At 39.4% G+C, this 16,337-nt stretch overlaps 1 protein-coding gene across 4 annotated transcripts in view; it reads right to left on the bottom strand.

Moving 5' to 3' along the window:
• The window catches only part of grm2b (glutamate receptor, metabotropic 2b), a 31,171-nt gene extending 17,266 nt beyond the window's left edge, over positions 1-13,905 (bottom strand). The window contains exons 1-2 of one of the 4 annotated variants that reach the window (XM_040002106.1): positions 12,819-13,905; positions 8,265-8,885 (exon numbers count right to left, since the gene is read on the bottom strand). In XM_040002106.1, the coding sequence (XP_039858040.1) occupies positions 8,265-8,774 (510 nt within the window). In that variant the 5' untranslated portion in view covers positions 8,775-8,885; positions 12,819-13,905. Of the gene's footprint in view, positions 1-8,264; positions 8,886-12,139; positions 12,797-12,818 lie in introns of those variants that run through there. The other 3 variants (XM_040002091.1, XM_040002096.1, XM_040002099.1) reach the window with 3 other exon arrangements.
• Between the last annotated feature and the right edge of the window lie 2,432 nt (positions 13,906-16,337).

The following is a 16,337-nucleotide window of genomic DNA, read 5'->3' as shown; positions in this document are numbered from 1 at the left end:
TGTGAGAGGTTGATCGCGCAGAGAATCGCTGAGCTTATGTGAGTGCGTGTGTAAAAGCAGCAGGATATATATTTCAGTTCTGCTGAGCCAAATAAGACAGGTCAGGGTGAAGAAGTGACAGCCAAAGAAAAGCTTACCGCAAAATGGAAAAGTTATGACAAATCAGACTATAAGGCAAAAAGAAAGTGCAGCTTTATGGTTTCATGGACAAAATAATTTCTGTGGCTGCGATATGATGAGCTAAATAACCAGGGGTGCACATAAGTGGTCCGCAGGTGCGCATTCGTTGTCAAAATAAAAAACACGCACAAGGGTTAGGGTTAAATTTAAAAACTGTACTTTTGAGTTAAAATATATATTTATAATTTTAATAAATGACAAATTAAAAAGGCATGAACATTTTATTTTGTATCGAAAAAATATCGAACCGTGACACCAAAGTATCGAACCGAACCGAACCGTGAATTTTGTGTATCGTTGCACCCCTAATATATACATAGTGGCTTGCAAAGGTATTTGGCCCCCTTGAACTTTTCCACATTTTGTCACACTACAGCCACAAACATGAATCAATTTTATTGGAATTTCACGTGAAAGACCAATACAAAGTGGTGTACACGTGAGAAGTGGAACGAAAATCATACATGATTCCAAACATTTTTTACAAATAAATAACTGAAAAGTGGGGTGTGTGTAATTATTCAGCCCCCTGAGGCAATACTTTGCAGAACCACCTTTTGCTGTAATTAATCTGCCAGTCTTTTAGGGTATGTCTCTACCAGCTTTGCACATCTAGCGACTGAAATTCTTGCCCATTCTTCTTTGCAAAACAGCTCCAGCTACTTGCGTGTAAAGGATCCAAAGGGACTATCAAAAAGTAAACTAATTTTCAGACGCTTATGCAGTGCCACATTTCACCAAACAGCTCGTGTGAACAAGGGCACAGGGCACTGCACAAGAACCTCAAATAATGTTCTATGTGATTTGAATTTGGCAATACACTCCAGGAAGTCACTATCACCTCAGATTCTAAATGAAAGTATATATGGCCACAAACAGACCCATATTTAAACAACTGAACTAAGCCACAGATACAAACACACAAACCCACACAAACAAAGGGCTAGACCTATTCACGTGTACTTTATATAAGACCATGTCGTGCATGCATTTATGTCTGTGGATCCCAGCCGGCTGTAATCAAAATCTGATATCACAGCTCATATAGCTGGCGATGCAAAAGGCAGAAAGGATTGTTTGTTGAATTGCTTGCATGAGCTATTTCAGGAACAGGCAAATCTTCATATTAAACATACACCTATTATTTCCTCCCACCAGCAAAACAATACTCACCACACGAGCAACCTTTTGAGCCACACTTGAGAACAGGAATACATCTGCTCTTTATCGCCTTCTTAGAAAATAATGCTTTGATATATCACTTCTAGCTCCTAGCACTTCTGAACCAGCTTGATAGGTTTGGCAATTTTTACTGTTATTAAGACTGAAGTGCAGTGCTCCTGTCACACAATCTTCAGCGCTAAATTTTAAATAACGGCCACGGGTTCTGCGTAAAGACTCATTTTTTATTTATGTGATACTACGTAGGAAAAAAAACAACAGCTCTAAGACGGGCGAGATGAAGGGAAGTGCATCGAGGCACAAATAGGCTAGCACCATTATTGACTGTGTGGGTCTTGACTTGAACCAGCTTTCCAGTCATTACAATGTTTTCCTTCACTTTGAATGACACACTGATGTGCTAATTAGAGAGCTGCAATGTGTTCTCTGAATGTGCTAAACTTTTCACTCCTAAAATAACCGATATTATATTCAGCTATAATATCACATGATAAACAAAAGTCTTTTGAAGTTAACACCAAAGCAAGGTTGGTTTTTGTTTTTTGTTTTACCCGACTTGTTCTGTGAGCGGGGGAAAACAGAATAAAGACAGAGTTAATAAAACACTGCACACCAAACGTATTAAACATCGATATGTGGCGGGACAGATGTTATAACCTGAAATTATTGAGGACCTTCCCAGATGCTTCAGCAATGATAAAATAGAGTTTATCTACCGGTCTTGAAGGATTTAGTTGGTGTTTTTTGAGTATAATTTCAAAATATTACACCTTTAGATGTCTGCAGTCTTGATGTCTGGAGACTGAAGGGAGATAAGTTGATATTGTCATATTACATGCCAGGGATGGTTCATCTTGTCCATAAAGTCTGATTAAAAAATTTTTTTAACGTCAAAAAAGTAACCCAAGATTTACAACACTTTTTTCCCAATCCATACATGAGTTAATGTAGGTACAGATTAGACACAAGCAGCTGGGCTGTGCATATAGTCTGTGCAGTGGATTAATCTGCTTCAGAGCTCTGTGTGTTGCATTTTTTATCTTCAACATAAAGTTAATGTTGAAGATAAACTTGTGGCTATGCCTCTAAGAAAATGTCATTTTTTAAATTGTCCGGCTACCCAAGCATAAGACATTGTGGGAAGACATTAAAATTATTTAATTGTCTTTCTTAACTGATTTCTCTGTGATGCTAAGCTAAATCCATAGGTGTAAAATGTGTGGGCTGTTGGTTATGAATCATAGATGCTTCTATATGGCTAACATCCTGTTTGGCACGGCAAACTATTTTCAAAAACCTCAACTGTGAGAAGACATAACAAAGACAACAAAATACACTGGGATGAGCAAGGCAGCGATGCAAGCCTTCTAAATGTTGCTGGGCTAATTATGAACAAATCCTTTGAGACTAAACAGAAACTGGCTCATCTCCCACCATCGTTACCACCTCTTGTCCTTGGCCCTATCACAGGCAGCATCAGCCTTTTCCACACGCAGGTGGGCACATCCCTGCCAGCCAATGGAGACATATCCCGCAGATGGGAAAAGCAGCTTCTCTCAAAGTTCCCCAGGATGGTCTCTGGCACTCATCCTCCTCTGTTTTATAATGCCCTTCATCTCCACAAAGTGCTTCTCTGGGATAAATGGGGACTGTGAAGACAGTGACCTCTCAAAAAAATCCCACCATGGGCCTCAAGCCACTCTCACGGCTCGATTCATTAAAGTGCCCAGGAAGTGAAGGCACTCACAAAGAGACTGTTGAGCATCGTGACAGTAGAGGTATGTATTCAAATTTATACAAAAACAAAAAAGCAGAGAGTTTCTTTTTTAGCCTTTGTGACTGTGTGGCTGCTGAAGATTCATTCACAAGGAAATAGACAAAAAACAAGCTGTTCTTTTGTCAAGGCATCATCAACATTACTCGCTATGAAAGGAAGCCCTGAGTGTAATGAAGGCTTTAGAAGATTATAACATGGTGCTGGATATCCTCAGTCCCTTTCTGTCGAACTCTCCATTCAGCTTTAACACACTCTGACGAAGCATTCATCTCTGCAAGAACTTAGCTAAGGTTGGATCATATTCTGGCTGTAGCACAACTCATTGTTATCTATACTCCTCAATGCATGGTGATATGCAAAATGAGACAGTTCAGCTGTCATACTTTATATTTAAAGAAATACTAGATTTCAAAGTGAAAACCATACAGCCTGCACCTATAAAGGATAAAGGATTCAGTTATTTATAACATTGGCTTGACACTATGGCAAACATTACTGATGACTTTTTCTATTGAAGTGTTGACACGTGATATTTATAAGTTAACATACGAAGCTTTGTAAGTGACCTAGAGTACTACACAAAAGTCTTGATCTTTGTTTTACTTTGGACATTGGTTGCTTTTTCACTCATTTTCTTATAGCTGACTCACGTTCAGACTAATGTTTTTCTTTGTCTGTTGCTTAGTACAGACCTATGAATCATTCAAACATAAAAAAGGCACCTAACTCAAGGGACCAGTGTTGTATAAGCAACTTGGCAAAGAACCAATTTTAAATTGTATCATTAGTCACTTTGACGCTAGCAGCCTTTCGCAAACACATAATTTGTTCCCATTTTGTTAGTTTAATCTACAAAAAAAAATAAAAATACCAAGGACACCACAGTTTGACAGGCATAAAACTGTACTTCTGCTTCAACAACGTGATTCCCAAAGAGCTATTAGCCAAAAAACTGGACATATCTCAGCATGGTGTGCAGTTTGTCATTAATAAATTTGAGGAAAGTTGACAAGTAGAGGACAAGTAGCGCATGTCTTTTATCGTATCTCATTCCCATCACCCTCGAACAGTCACAGCAGATAACTGCCCCTCCTTGAGCCTGGTTCTACTGGAGATTTCTTTGTATTAAAAGGGAGGTTTTCCTTCCCACTGTCATCAAATTGCTTGCTTATAGGCGGTTGTCTGATTGTTGGGGTTTCTCTCTATTATTGTAGGATCTTTATCTTACAACATTAAGCACCCTGGGGTGACTATTGTTGTGATTTGGCACTATATAAAAAAAAATTGAATTGAATTTACTTGAACTGACAAAGGAAGAATTGTCTGGTCAAAAAACTATCCACAGCCAATAAACAGTGTCTGAAAGTCATGTATAACAGGGGGAACAAATCCAGCATGTTCTGTTCACTGAAGCCTCATCAGAAATGGTCTCAGTTGAAGCATGGCTTTCAAGAAGCCATTCTTAAGGAAGGGAAACAGGGAGCAAAAGCTGCTGTTGCTTTTCATTAATGTAAAACAGTACATTAACTCATAACACACCGGGGAAAGTAATCTTTTACACTACTTGCTATATTTGTTATACGTTACTGCAGAAATTGACTTGACAGATTATATCATAACCAGTTAACACTATAAACCTGCAGCTACAGGTGATCACTCATCACGGTCTTTGTTATCTGTTGTGGTTCAGGTTCTGGCTGCTGCACTGGGATAGACATCACTCAAGTTTAACGTAATTCTGGGTTCTTGGCTGACTTTGTTTTGGCACGCTGTCTTTGCTTGCCAAGAGGGATGTTTTGTTAGCAGAACAGTGCAATTGTTTCTGTCCTGGATGCAGTCTGAATTTCACCATCAAACTCTTGACCTTTCATGCAATCAAAATAAAAGTACTGTCCATATTGCCACTTCTTAAAAACTGTAGATCACTCCACCACTTTCCTCCACCCAGCACACAAACTGAAATAAGCTGATTGTAGCAAACCCACAGGATGAAAAATGTGCTTGATTTTTTTTTCTTTCTATTTGCAGTGTGTCGATGACTGAAGAGACTTTGTAGTGCAAGTAACAACCTGAACTGTAATGCAATTATTGAATTTAGCACAGTAACGAGTCAGTTTAGAAGGCAAAGCTGGGTTTGTCAAATTGGACTGAAAATCAACAGTTAACACTTATGGAGTTATACTAATCATCAGTCACCCTAATCATCAGTGTTATCATCAGTATGTGTGGAAGAGGTCAGGAGAAAGGTAGAAAAATGAGTGTCTATAACCTTTTGAAAAACCCAACAGAGGCTCTGTCGTCGTTTGGGGCTGCATTTCAGCCAGTGGTGTTGGGGATCTTGTCAAAATTGATGTAATTATGAACACATAAAAGTCCTGCCAGATTTTGATCCACCATACAATACCATCTGGGAAGCATCTAATTGACATTTCTTCTTTTTTTTTTACCGTGGCAGTGATCCAAAACACACTGCCAACAGAGTAGAAACATACCAGGATAGAAAAATAAACAACAGAAAACTACCAGTCATGGACTGGCCTCCCCAGAGCCTGGATATCAACATTACTAAAGCAGTTTGGGATCAAGGTTGTGACTAATATCCAATGAAAAGCTCTGTCCTTCAAGAAACCTGAAGAACTATTCCTGAAGACTACTTAAACACGTTACAAGAAAGGGTTTTTATTAGCTTTAGAAAAGCTGAAAGAAGCTTTTTTTGTTTGAAAAGCAAAGCCACAGCATCCAGTGGTCAAATTAGACACAAAAAACATGAATCAGCAATATAACTGAATAGAGATGTTACTGAATGAAACAAAACTGTTTTATTAGTCACATACATAAACCCGTGAACCAGTGAAACATAATGTTGGTTTCCACCACAGGAACTAACGGGCTTTTTAGGCCACCATAACCTTTTGTGCCTAGTCAAACTGCCTCTGCAGTACCTTGCAGAGGAGAAAAAGTACCTATTCCACAGTAAGTTCTTCTCATCAGCCACAAAAAACTGCTGAGCATGGACTCATTGCTTACTGGCTGAATTTGGACAGGAATGTAGGAAGAATGGAGGAAAGGAGTCTGTTCAAGTAAGTTAACTTTCACCTTCACCAAGTTCCTGCAATGTAAGGTAGCTATAAGTAGTGAGAAACCTAAAAGATTTAGCAGACAATGAAACAATTTGTTATAAAGCATAAAATGATTATTGCAGTTTTATCATGACAAGGATATTTTTACTCCTGTACAATGAGTCTCCTAATGCCTAAGAGGTTTTGTGTTGTGGCAAAAGCCAGTGCCTCTGTTTGTTTGTGTTTTCATTGTATTTTATTATTGCTGGGTTTCTCTGAGACAAATATCCAGGATAATCCCGGCAGCCAGGATGCTATGCTTTGAGGTCCTTTGACTGAGGGAAAAAGTGGATAGACATTGCCTGTAGAAAGTTGCTGTTAAAACTGGTGATCTTCACTGTGTCACCAACTTTTAATTAAATGTGATGGAACTGTACTGTTTGAACAAACAAATCTGAAGTGCCCCACAGTGTAGTGTTTCAACTGCTGAAAACAAGTTAGAGGGCAGAGCAGTGATATTTCTGGAAAACCACAATAGCATTTTCATTAGAGGTGAACATGTACTACAAATACTTTGTGACACACTGAAAAGGTTCCTGTGGCAAAGATTCCACTGTTGTACTTAACAGACCGCATGACACAAAATCTTAGGAGGCACAAAACAGGATGAACCCCAAAATCAAAAAGCAGAACTTGAGTTATTTTATCATTTCAGTCAGTATTAATTAAATATTGGTGTATAATAAATGACTATTAGCTGGATTAATGATGCTTATCATGTAACAAGCGAAAAACTGGAAAACATTGGTCCAGTTATTATCTGAACTCAAATGTGATCATGTTGCCGCACCCCTAAGGCTAATAGAGATGATCTTTACTTGTGTATAGTTTACCCAAGGCTTCGCCACATATTGTGCGTGCGTGTGTGTGTGTGTGTGTGTGTGTGTGTGTGTGTGTGTGTGTGTGTGTGTGTGTGTGTGTGTGTGTGTATAACCAAATTATTCCTGAGCACTTTGTCTTGCTAACACTGAGTGCTTCAGTAATTATGTCATGTAAGGGCAATCAGAGTTAATTAATTATGGTCAGATGCACTGCCTCTAGCAACCTTTCATACATGTGTGAAAGGTCAGTTTTCCTTGCAAGGCAGAAATGAAGTTGCTGACAAAGTGATTGATGTGTCTGTGAATGTTGATGCTTCAGACAAAATAATCTCAGTAAATTCTTACTCCAGCCAAAGAGAAACCTCTTCTACTGAAGGCTCAATTCTACAGCTTGTGAAAAGTGGAGATGCAAGGATTCTTTTAGCAACTTCAACATGTGAATGAGCATCCACCCCCATGTAACACAATGCATGCTCACAAAATAAATAACTGGAATAATATTGTGAATTAACAAGTTTTTTTTAAAGGCGTACAAGTGTTAAGTTGCAAAATATTTGCTCTTGCAATAACAAATTACTTGATTACAGACGCAGACAAAACGCAATCAACTGAAAAGACTACATATACACTTACACACTTAAAGAAACATTAGGACTTTGTTTTGGTGAGAGCCCCATAGACAAAGAAGATAATTACCAGAGGCAAAACTTCCGCTCATTGCTGAAATAGATCACTTATTGTGTTTGGGGTGTTAGTGCCTTTTGGATTCATGCTGTTAACTGACACATACAATGCCTTGCGCTGTAGCTAATTTTGACAGATCATCCAGGAAGTCTGTGGTCCAATTTTGCTAACTGTAATTCTAAAAATATAATTGCATGCGTTAGATGGGGACCAATAAGCAAGTATTTCTGTTTCTGCAATGGACCCATGCAGTTTATGGATGCACCTTGCTAACCATGCTTGCTAGCATAGGCTGATAACTTAGCACCTCAACCCCTCATCCCAGATGAGGTCAGTACAAGACGTAGAAAACCCACATGATGTACCATAGCTATACCATATGGTATACTATTTATCTTAGTATAGTGGCATGGCAATTTTGCATGTGTCACAGTTTTCAGTAAAGGCATGCAAGTGCAACTGATACACTAAACAAAGGTTAATATACATTTGCACACTCACCTGAATTGAAACATCACTGTAAGATCCTCCGATAACCCCTGAGATGGCCAGTGGAACCTCATTTTGAATTGGTCTCGAGCCGTCTGGGCAGATGAAACCTGGGTCGTGCACCTTAGTGAGGGATGCTCTTACAAAATCTAGCGACTGCTCCAGAGCATAAGTGTCTTTCGAGCAGGTGTCCAGGATGTGAGCCCCCAGCTGGAGACCAGGAAGGATGCGATCGCTGGAGTTAATCTCATCAAGTGCCAGCAGCATGGCTTCCAGTCTCTGGATCCCTCTCCCCTCGTTGATCTTACCACAGTCTTCCATTCCATCGCCTTTTTCGTGCACCGGGAACAGGCCTCCAATCACCAAGTCCCCATCGACGATGATCTCACGTTTGGCTGAAGGGGGCAGTCTGGAAATACTAGGCAGGACTCCTGGTATCAGCAGCTCGAGAAGGAACACATGGAGAGGCCAGTAATGTGCAGAATTGGCCTGCGACTTGGGGCAGAGCACTGCACTCAGCATGGCAGGACCAGGTAGCTTGATTTAGCAGGTTGAAGTGGAGAGCAGAAGAGGTTCACACAATTTGGAGGCAGATGTCTTTCAAGTCCTCTGTCAGTGAGTGCAGCATCTTTCCTTAAAAAAAGGGGGGAAAATTAATATATGTTATCTATCTATCTATCTATCTATCTATCTATCTATCTATCTATCTATCTATCTATCTATCACATTTGTATCCTATTCCTGTGGAGTAAAATGTAACGTCCTTGCCCAATGCCCAATTTTCGCTCTTATCTTTTTAACTGATTCTTACCTGAACTACAAGGCTTTTTCTTGACTTTCTTGACTTAGAGTCTATAGAATTACTACAAAGAAATGGTTTTATTGAAAACTCTAAACTTAAGAATTCTATCTGAAGGCTGAAACACGGCCATTAATCTTAGAATTTACTTTCTGAAGTGAAACAGAAGACCTTAATATTTTAGTCAGAGTCTCAGCAGTTCCAGTGTGAAATAAATAAAATTTTATCTGAAAGACTGACTCAGTGTTACCACCTTCAAGTGACCACATCAAACATTTATTGATATTTAAGGCACCTCTTGACTGAAGCATAATTTCCAGGCAACGGAGATATCACATACACGGTGATTCTCCTCAATGGATGTGGTTGCCATGGAAACATGGTGGGTAAAAAATAAGGGTTGGACTGCAGGGGAGTGGGCAGAGAGACATGTATGCTAATATAAATTCCTATCATGTTGAAGTAAGAGGTTTGGATCTCACCGGGGGTTGTCTGATTAGGTGGGCAGGTTCAATCACAGCGCTCTTAGAGAGCCAATCGTATTTATTCCAAACACAATTATTAATCACATTTATCAAACGCATAGTTCAGAACAAACACATAGATTAAAGTAGATTCATACTGTGGAATGTATTTTTAAAGACTTGTGGTTTACTTTTCTTTTTCTGCAAATATTATCAGAATTTCTTATCAGAGCTTATATTTCAGCAGTATTACTCACATAAAGCTCTGAGGGATGTAACAATGGCACATAATATCAACAAAAATTGTCTGTGGGTATGTTTTTCCTTTTTTAAATAGAAGTTGAGCTATCAGAGGAGTCACGCTGGTAAACCCACAGAGCTTGGCAGCAGTTTGGACTAGGCAATGTGCTGCCGCTACGTTCTCCTTTAAGACACAGTGGGAAGCGTATTACTGACTTTTCCCCTTCTGTCACACAGTGTTGTTACTTACATTATAATACTGTATAAAAAAAGATGCTCGTGCATTGACACTTCTTTTATTGGCAGTTCTATCAACAGTCGTTTCATTGAGTCTGAGTGTGTCCTGTTTCCTGTGCTCACAGAGGCAGAAAACCGTCACAGTGGGGTTCACAGGGACTGGTTACAAAAACACCAGCGACACAAGCATAAGTTCATGCGTGCGTGCATGCTTTTGAACACTTCAAGATACACAGGATACTGTGAATCACACAGGATATTGTGAGGAATATCCTGTGACAGCACAAGCATCTCTTGAGTGAAAATGAGGAGCAAAAAGTGTAATGAATGCCAAATTTCTTACCAGATAAATATTACATCAGATTAGGGGTGGGGAAATCTTATGGTGCGTTGATGAATCTGTACCCATCAAACTAAATTACATGTGGTAATATACAAAGTTACAGCCTCTGTCTCATGTCTGCTGTGTGTCTTGAACACTACGTGCAGGTGTATGGGACTGCTGCAACACATTTGCCCTATTATTAGAAGCAAGGTGAGAAATCAACTTGGAGAGCTCAACTTTAAGAGTCTAATTGGTCTTCAGTGCTGTCTGTTGAGCAGATGGGGGCTTTCTGGTTGCAGAGACTAGGTCACAGTATGAATTAATGGTGCAACAAGGAACAGCCAATTAGGCTGGTCAATACAAACTAAGCTAAAGTGAGGTTAGAGATGCAGAAGCTCTTCTAAAACCTCTAAGAACTGCAAAGAAATGCTGGCGTGGCTGAAGTGGACAGCTATTAAAATCAAATTTCTTCCAATTATTTGCATACATTCTTTAAATGGGAGCAGTATTATCAGCTCACATGAGAATTAAAACATCAACATCTGCTAAAGTAGCTTTTATCAGGCCTCGATCACATCATTAAAACTATCTTGAAACGGCTGTCACACTCACACTGAGCAGCCAAGAGAGTCACACGCTCCCCAGCTGTCTGCGCACAATATTCCCTCTGAAAGGCAAGTTCAAAAAGAAAAGACGGCGTGCTTTACTTAGCTTTGAACCATCAGCTAATGCATTACTGCTCCTGCCCAGCACAGAGGATTTCTCCAACATTAGCATAAAGAGGCTTTGAGAACCCTATTCCTTATTGTCCTTACTCCTTATCCCGGTATAACTAATGTGTAAAAAATGACTCACCACCCAGTTCCTTTCAGCAGTGATGGTGATTGGCAGGTATAATCATATTATCTACGCAGAAGTACAGTGTTATTTATGTCTGACGAATGAACTGAAGAAATGAATGCACCTCCTTTTTTGTTATCATCAGGTACAGACTGAAAAATAATTGTTATAAAACAATAATTTATATTTTTAATTGTTTAAAATGGTGACACAACTCAAAATTTGAAGAGTAGACACAGTCTGCATGCAGTTTTATTGAAAAGTACTCGACGTGACATTTAATTTAGAGCCCGATCCACTGCACATGAATCATTAAGCCGGGTGAGTATGACAGCCTAAACAGCGTACTTGTCCTATGACATTTAAAACACTACTTTTCTGTGCTTATCTGATTAAAAACTAGATTTAAGTTTAAAGTTTAGAGGTTACAGTGTTATATAACATCAGATAATAAACTGTCAAAAACTGAAGGTTTCAGTCAGAAGACAATACACAAATCATCCACTTCAAAGCATCAGATCTCTACGTATGAAAATGAACTACAAAAAGAAGAGAAAACTGCAACCTCAATAGCTCGTCTTATGATTCCCATCATTATATAATCTCCACTGGGGACCCAGTTTATCCCTCCACCTGGACTTGTCAGCTGAAGGAATTAGGATCCCTCTGTGGTGGCCAGCAGCCAGCTGATTGTGTTTGAATGTGAAATAAATGCATATTTTTCAGAAAAAAAATAGTGCAGTTGTTTAATTTTTATAAAATAAAATAAAATAATAAAATAATGCCCTGTCAGTATGTTTATTCATAGGTCACACTTAGACTGGGAGACAAAGGACAGATGTAAGAATTACACGTGCTAGAGCAGATTTTCTTTGTTTCCTCTTGGTGAGCATGTCGGTGAGCATGCTGACACCATCTGATGATAAAATACATAACATCCATCAAGACACCGTGGTGGTGTCTCCCATAATAAATAACTTACCTTTGAGGTAAATCCTACCGCATCACTCCTGTCTGACTCCTGTCATAACAATGTGATGCGTGAGATACGTGGATGATTCCAAAGCAAAAACACTTTCTTCATTTTTTGCAATGACTCGATACATTTACCAGCTGAATTACTTTCCACATTAGGGTCTATCACATTGTTTATGGCGCTGTCCAAAAACAAAAGCCCTGATTGGTTTGAGAGGAATCTCTGCCTCACTCAATTATATAATTTTTATTTGAGACAGTGAATACACTCGGGTCAAGCAGGATTACAACTTCACATATTCATACAGGGAAATGCTATCACCTCCACAGTAACACGCAGGTATTGGGATGGCTGATAATAAAGTGAAAGAAAGTCTCCTCCTGCTATTTTTGGTTTGTGTTGACAAATAGACTTTGGTGCATCAGATGTGGCTTGTGAGAGGGGGAATGGGGATAAATGCTGGGAAAATCATGAACTGCTGATAAGGTATTATAATAACGGACCTGTTGGGAGTAATGTTGTGGCTGTGGGATACATGCTGGGGGGGGGGGGGCGACGACTTTGTAACAAAAAAAAATAAAAAATAAAAATGCAAAATCACGTCAGATAGGAAAGACACAAAGTACTTTCTGTGTTAAACCCACCGTCAGTATAACATCAAAATTATGAAGGGACCATTTCTTACCTGTTAGTAGCACTAGGTGTTTCTTCCCGAATGGATTTGAAGGGTTTCTTTGCGCAAGCCGAGCTTCAGTACGTTAGAAACGTGAAGAGCTTCATGTGACGAGCAGATTCCAGATGTTGTTCACTTTGGGCATCTTTGCCAGGCACCGGTTTGGATCTGTCCTTGGTTCTGAACTGTTCTTCACATTGGTAAGTCTTACAAACTCCTTTCGGTGCCCCCCAACTTGTGCCTGCCAGCCACAGTGACTACGAGCCCGTAGACTACCGCCCAAGTGCTCATATATCCATCCACAAGCGCAGCAGAAGGACCGAGGGCTTCTCTTTGTCTCTCACAGCGAGCAGGACTAAGAGGCAAGTGAGTCTAAATTAAATCATAACCGCGCATTTTTTTAACGTTACATTTCATGTTGAACGCCGCTTCTCTTCGGAAAGTTCGTCAAATTAACTTCAAAACAAGCGGCGCTGAGAAAATCCTGCCGTAGCCCATCGGCTCAGAGACGCGCAGCCACTCTCAGCTCTTCCACAGAGATAATGAGTGCGAGAGTCGACACCGTGCTCGTCTCAGAAACCTGACGATGCTTCATACAGCGTTTGTTTGCAAGTCAGTGAAGGGAGCCACAGCAGCGAAAGAGGTGTCATTATTTTGAGTCGCTACTATTTGTAAAAATAAATAAATAAATAAATAAATGTATAACGATAATAATTTCCACTGTTCTTTCTGCAGGACTAGAGGATAAAAAGGTGCATCAACTTCTCAAACAGGTCAAGTGACTTATTCATGTGGAGCTGAGCTTGTATAGTGTCAATGTCATTTTTAATGATAAACCGAAAAGAAGAAGAAAAAAAAAAAAGGTGATTCGCATAGATTATATAAACCGAATCTCTTCTGCTAGATTTAGCAAGATTTTTTTTAAAAGGAAAATGAGCATCAACGTTGTTTTATTTTTTTGTTTTTGTTTTTTAACCACTCTATAAAGGCTGGCCAGCTCCTTGTTCACCTCCATCTCATTAAAACTGAATCACACTCCAGTTGAGTGCCACTGCACTTCACAAACTCAAGAGGTTGGATGCACAGTTGGTTTTTCATTGGATAAAACACCCCCCCCCCCCCTCCCCCGTTCACTATACACATACACAATAGATATCATTTAAAAGTTGGCATATTTTATTTCTCTCCAGATAACTAACCTTGCTGTGCTGTTACATGTGTGAATACACATAAACTTTTTCTTGACTCTCTGCGCTAATTCTCACTATTAATTTGGCTACTTTAAGGTCTGTGCAGCCAGAAGTGGGGAACTTCAAAGTCTGTTGCTAATTAAGACTAGCTTTACATACAGTTCTATGGCAAAACAGTTTTTTAGAGACACACATCTGTGCTACAAACTATGCACTTTTCCATGTGTACCAAAACAATATTACATCAGCAACATTCCTGTTGTACAATTAGGGAGAAGTGCAAGGGGGAAAAAATCTGCTGCACCAGCTTGGATTGTGTGTTCACAATTCAGCCTGCTGCACAATCGGTTGCAGTTAAATCCGGTGATATTCAGGGAGGAAGATGAAATTAATTCTGAATGAATTCAGCTCCACTGCAATTCGCCACTTACCCACACATATAAAACACATCTCACCGTTTGCATTTTTTTAATTTGTGGATTAATAAGCTACTTTGCAGTTAGGGGTTGGCAAAAGGCGAACTTTTCCTGTGTACAGTGGCAATTAAAATGACAAGCGGGTGCAGCTTGTTGCATAATTCCCTCAGCTAACACAAAGGGACCAATTTTCTTCCCTGAAATAGAATTGTAGTTTACATTACAATAGTTGAGGGCATGTGGGCGGAATACAGAGTTTATATAGGAACATGCCAATTAATGCCAAGCGAAATTACAGAGGACAGAGGGAAAGTGCTCCCAGCCACTGGCCATTGCACAAAAATCAGACCACTTGTCTCTTTGTAATGATGACAAAACTATCGGTCCACATCCACATCGGTTCTTTTAGTGTTTTGTTAATGTCCACACACATGGCAATGCAATCTTACTTGAAGAAAACACTATCTCACAGACAGACATAGGTGTAGGTGTCACAGATAAGAAATGGACAAATATCTTCTGATCAGATTACTTTTACCTCAGCTGAGTCAGTCACTCTTATGTACCCACAGCTTGGGCCTCTATGCTGCATTTCCTCCACAACATTTTTATCAGCAGAGGAAATCAGGCTTAGTAGCTTTTAAATATTCAGTTCACCCAAAAACAGAAAGCTTGTGCTTCCAGTCATTAAGATGGTATCTGTCTTTCACTTCTGTTTCTAAACCCAATATAATGAAGGCACGAAGAAGCTGGTTAAACCATTTTTGCAACAACAGTACTTTGAAAATATGCAGACCTCATTGTCAACACTGTTTAGTTTAACAATATAGACTTTTATATGATACATGATATCACTGCTTTAGTTTCAATGACCTAAGGCTCCCGTGTAAAATAAAAGTCAAGGTTTAAGTTCCCATTCTCTGTGTTTATTTGTGCCTAAAGGGAACCTACAATGCCCATTTTCAGCTCCTCAATCTTGGACTTCACTACAGCAGCTTTACATGGTTCACAGCCTTTATATCTCTCATACTTGGTGCAGATCCAGTTCATCAAATGTCTAGAGGAAGCAATCTTATCTTTTCTATATTTGAGACCACCCTCCCTTGAACCATAAGGTTTAAGCAGCAGGTGGATGGGGATGCTGTGCTCACAGCAAGACCTATGTGCCTGAGATGACCCTACTAAGGACATCCCCTCTCACTGGCATCATCTCAAGCCAAGAGTAGAAAAAAACTGTCAGAAACTGAGCTATTTATAGCAGCCTGAAGGTTGAGGTTCTGGCTCACGAGGATTTCTTGTACACAGTCTGACTCCATTATTTGAAACTTTGGCCATACTCAATATTAGCATGTGCTTTTGTAGGATTATATGATAGCAAACAAAGATCAGCATTACGGGATCTTTATTGGCTTTGTAGTAATGAAACACTGAACAAAGAAATGAAGGTGCAATGCAATTCTCTCAGTGCAAAAGAAGAGAGTCACTCAATATGTATATATATATATATATATATATATATATATATATATATATATATATATAGAGAGAGAGATAGAGAGAGATAGATACATACATACATACATACAAACACAACGCAGTTCCTATTTGCCGGTGTTGATGTAACACCAGTATTAATCTGTGGTTGTAAACATTGTACATGAAGATTATGTTGGTTCTGATTGAACCTAACAGTTTTCTGCATGGTGATGGCTGAGAGATAAAAGCTGCTCCTTAGTCTGCTAGTTTTTGTCTTTATGGATCTGAAAAGTCTGTCCGAAAGACGTTCAAACAGTAGGGTGTGATGGGTCATGAAGGATTTTATTAATGTTCCTGAGATGAGAGCTGTGCAGCTCTTTAAGAGAGGTGAGAGGACAGCTGACTATCCACTGGGTGACCTGTATAATCCTGTCGAGCTTTTTCTTCTG

Source organism: Simochromis diagramma, unplaced genomic scaffold (genome assembly GCF_900408965.1).
Source record: "Simochromis diagramma unplaced genomic scaffold, fSimDia1.1 OVJJ01000320.1, whole genome shotgun sequence".
NCBI lineage: Eukaryota > Metazoa > Chordata > Actinopteri > Cichliformes > Cichlidae > Simochromis > Simochromis diagramma.
The sequence above is the reverse complement of the archived record's forward strand: the minus strand, read 5'-3'. Positions and strand labels throughout refer to the sequence as shown.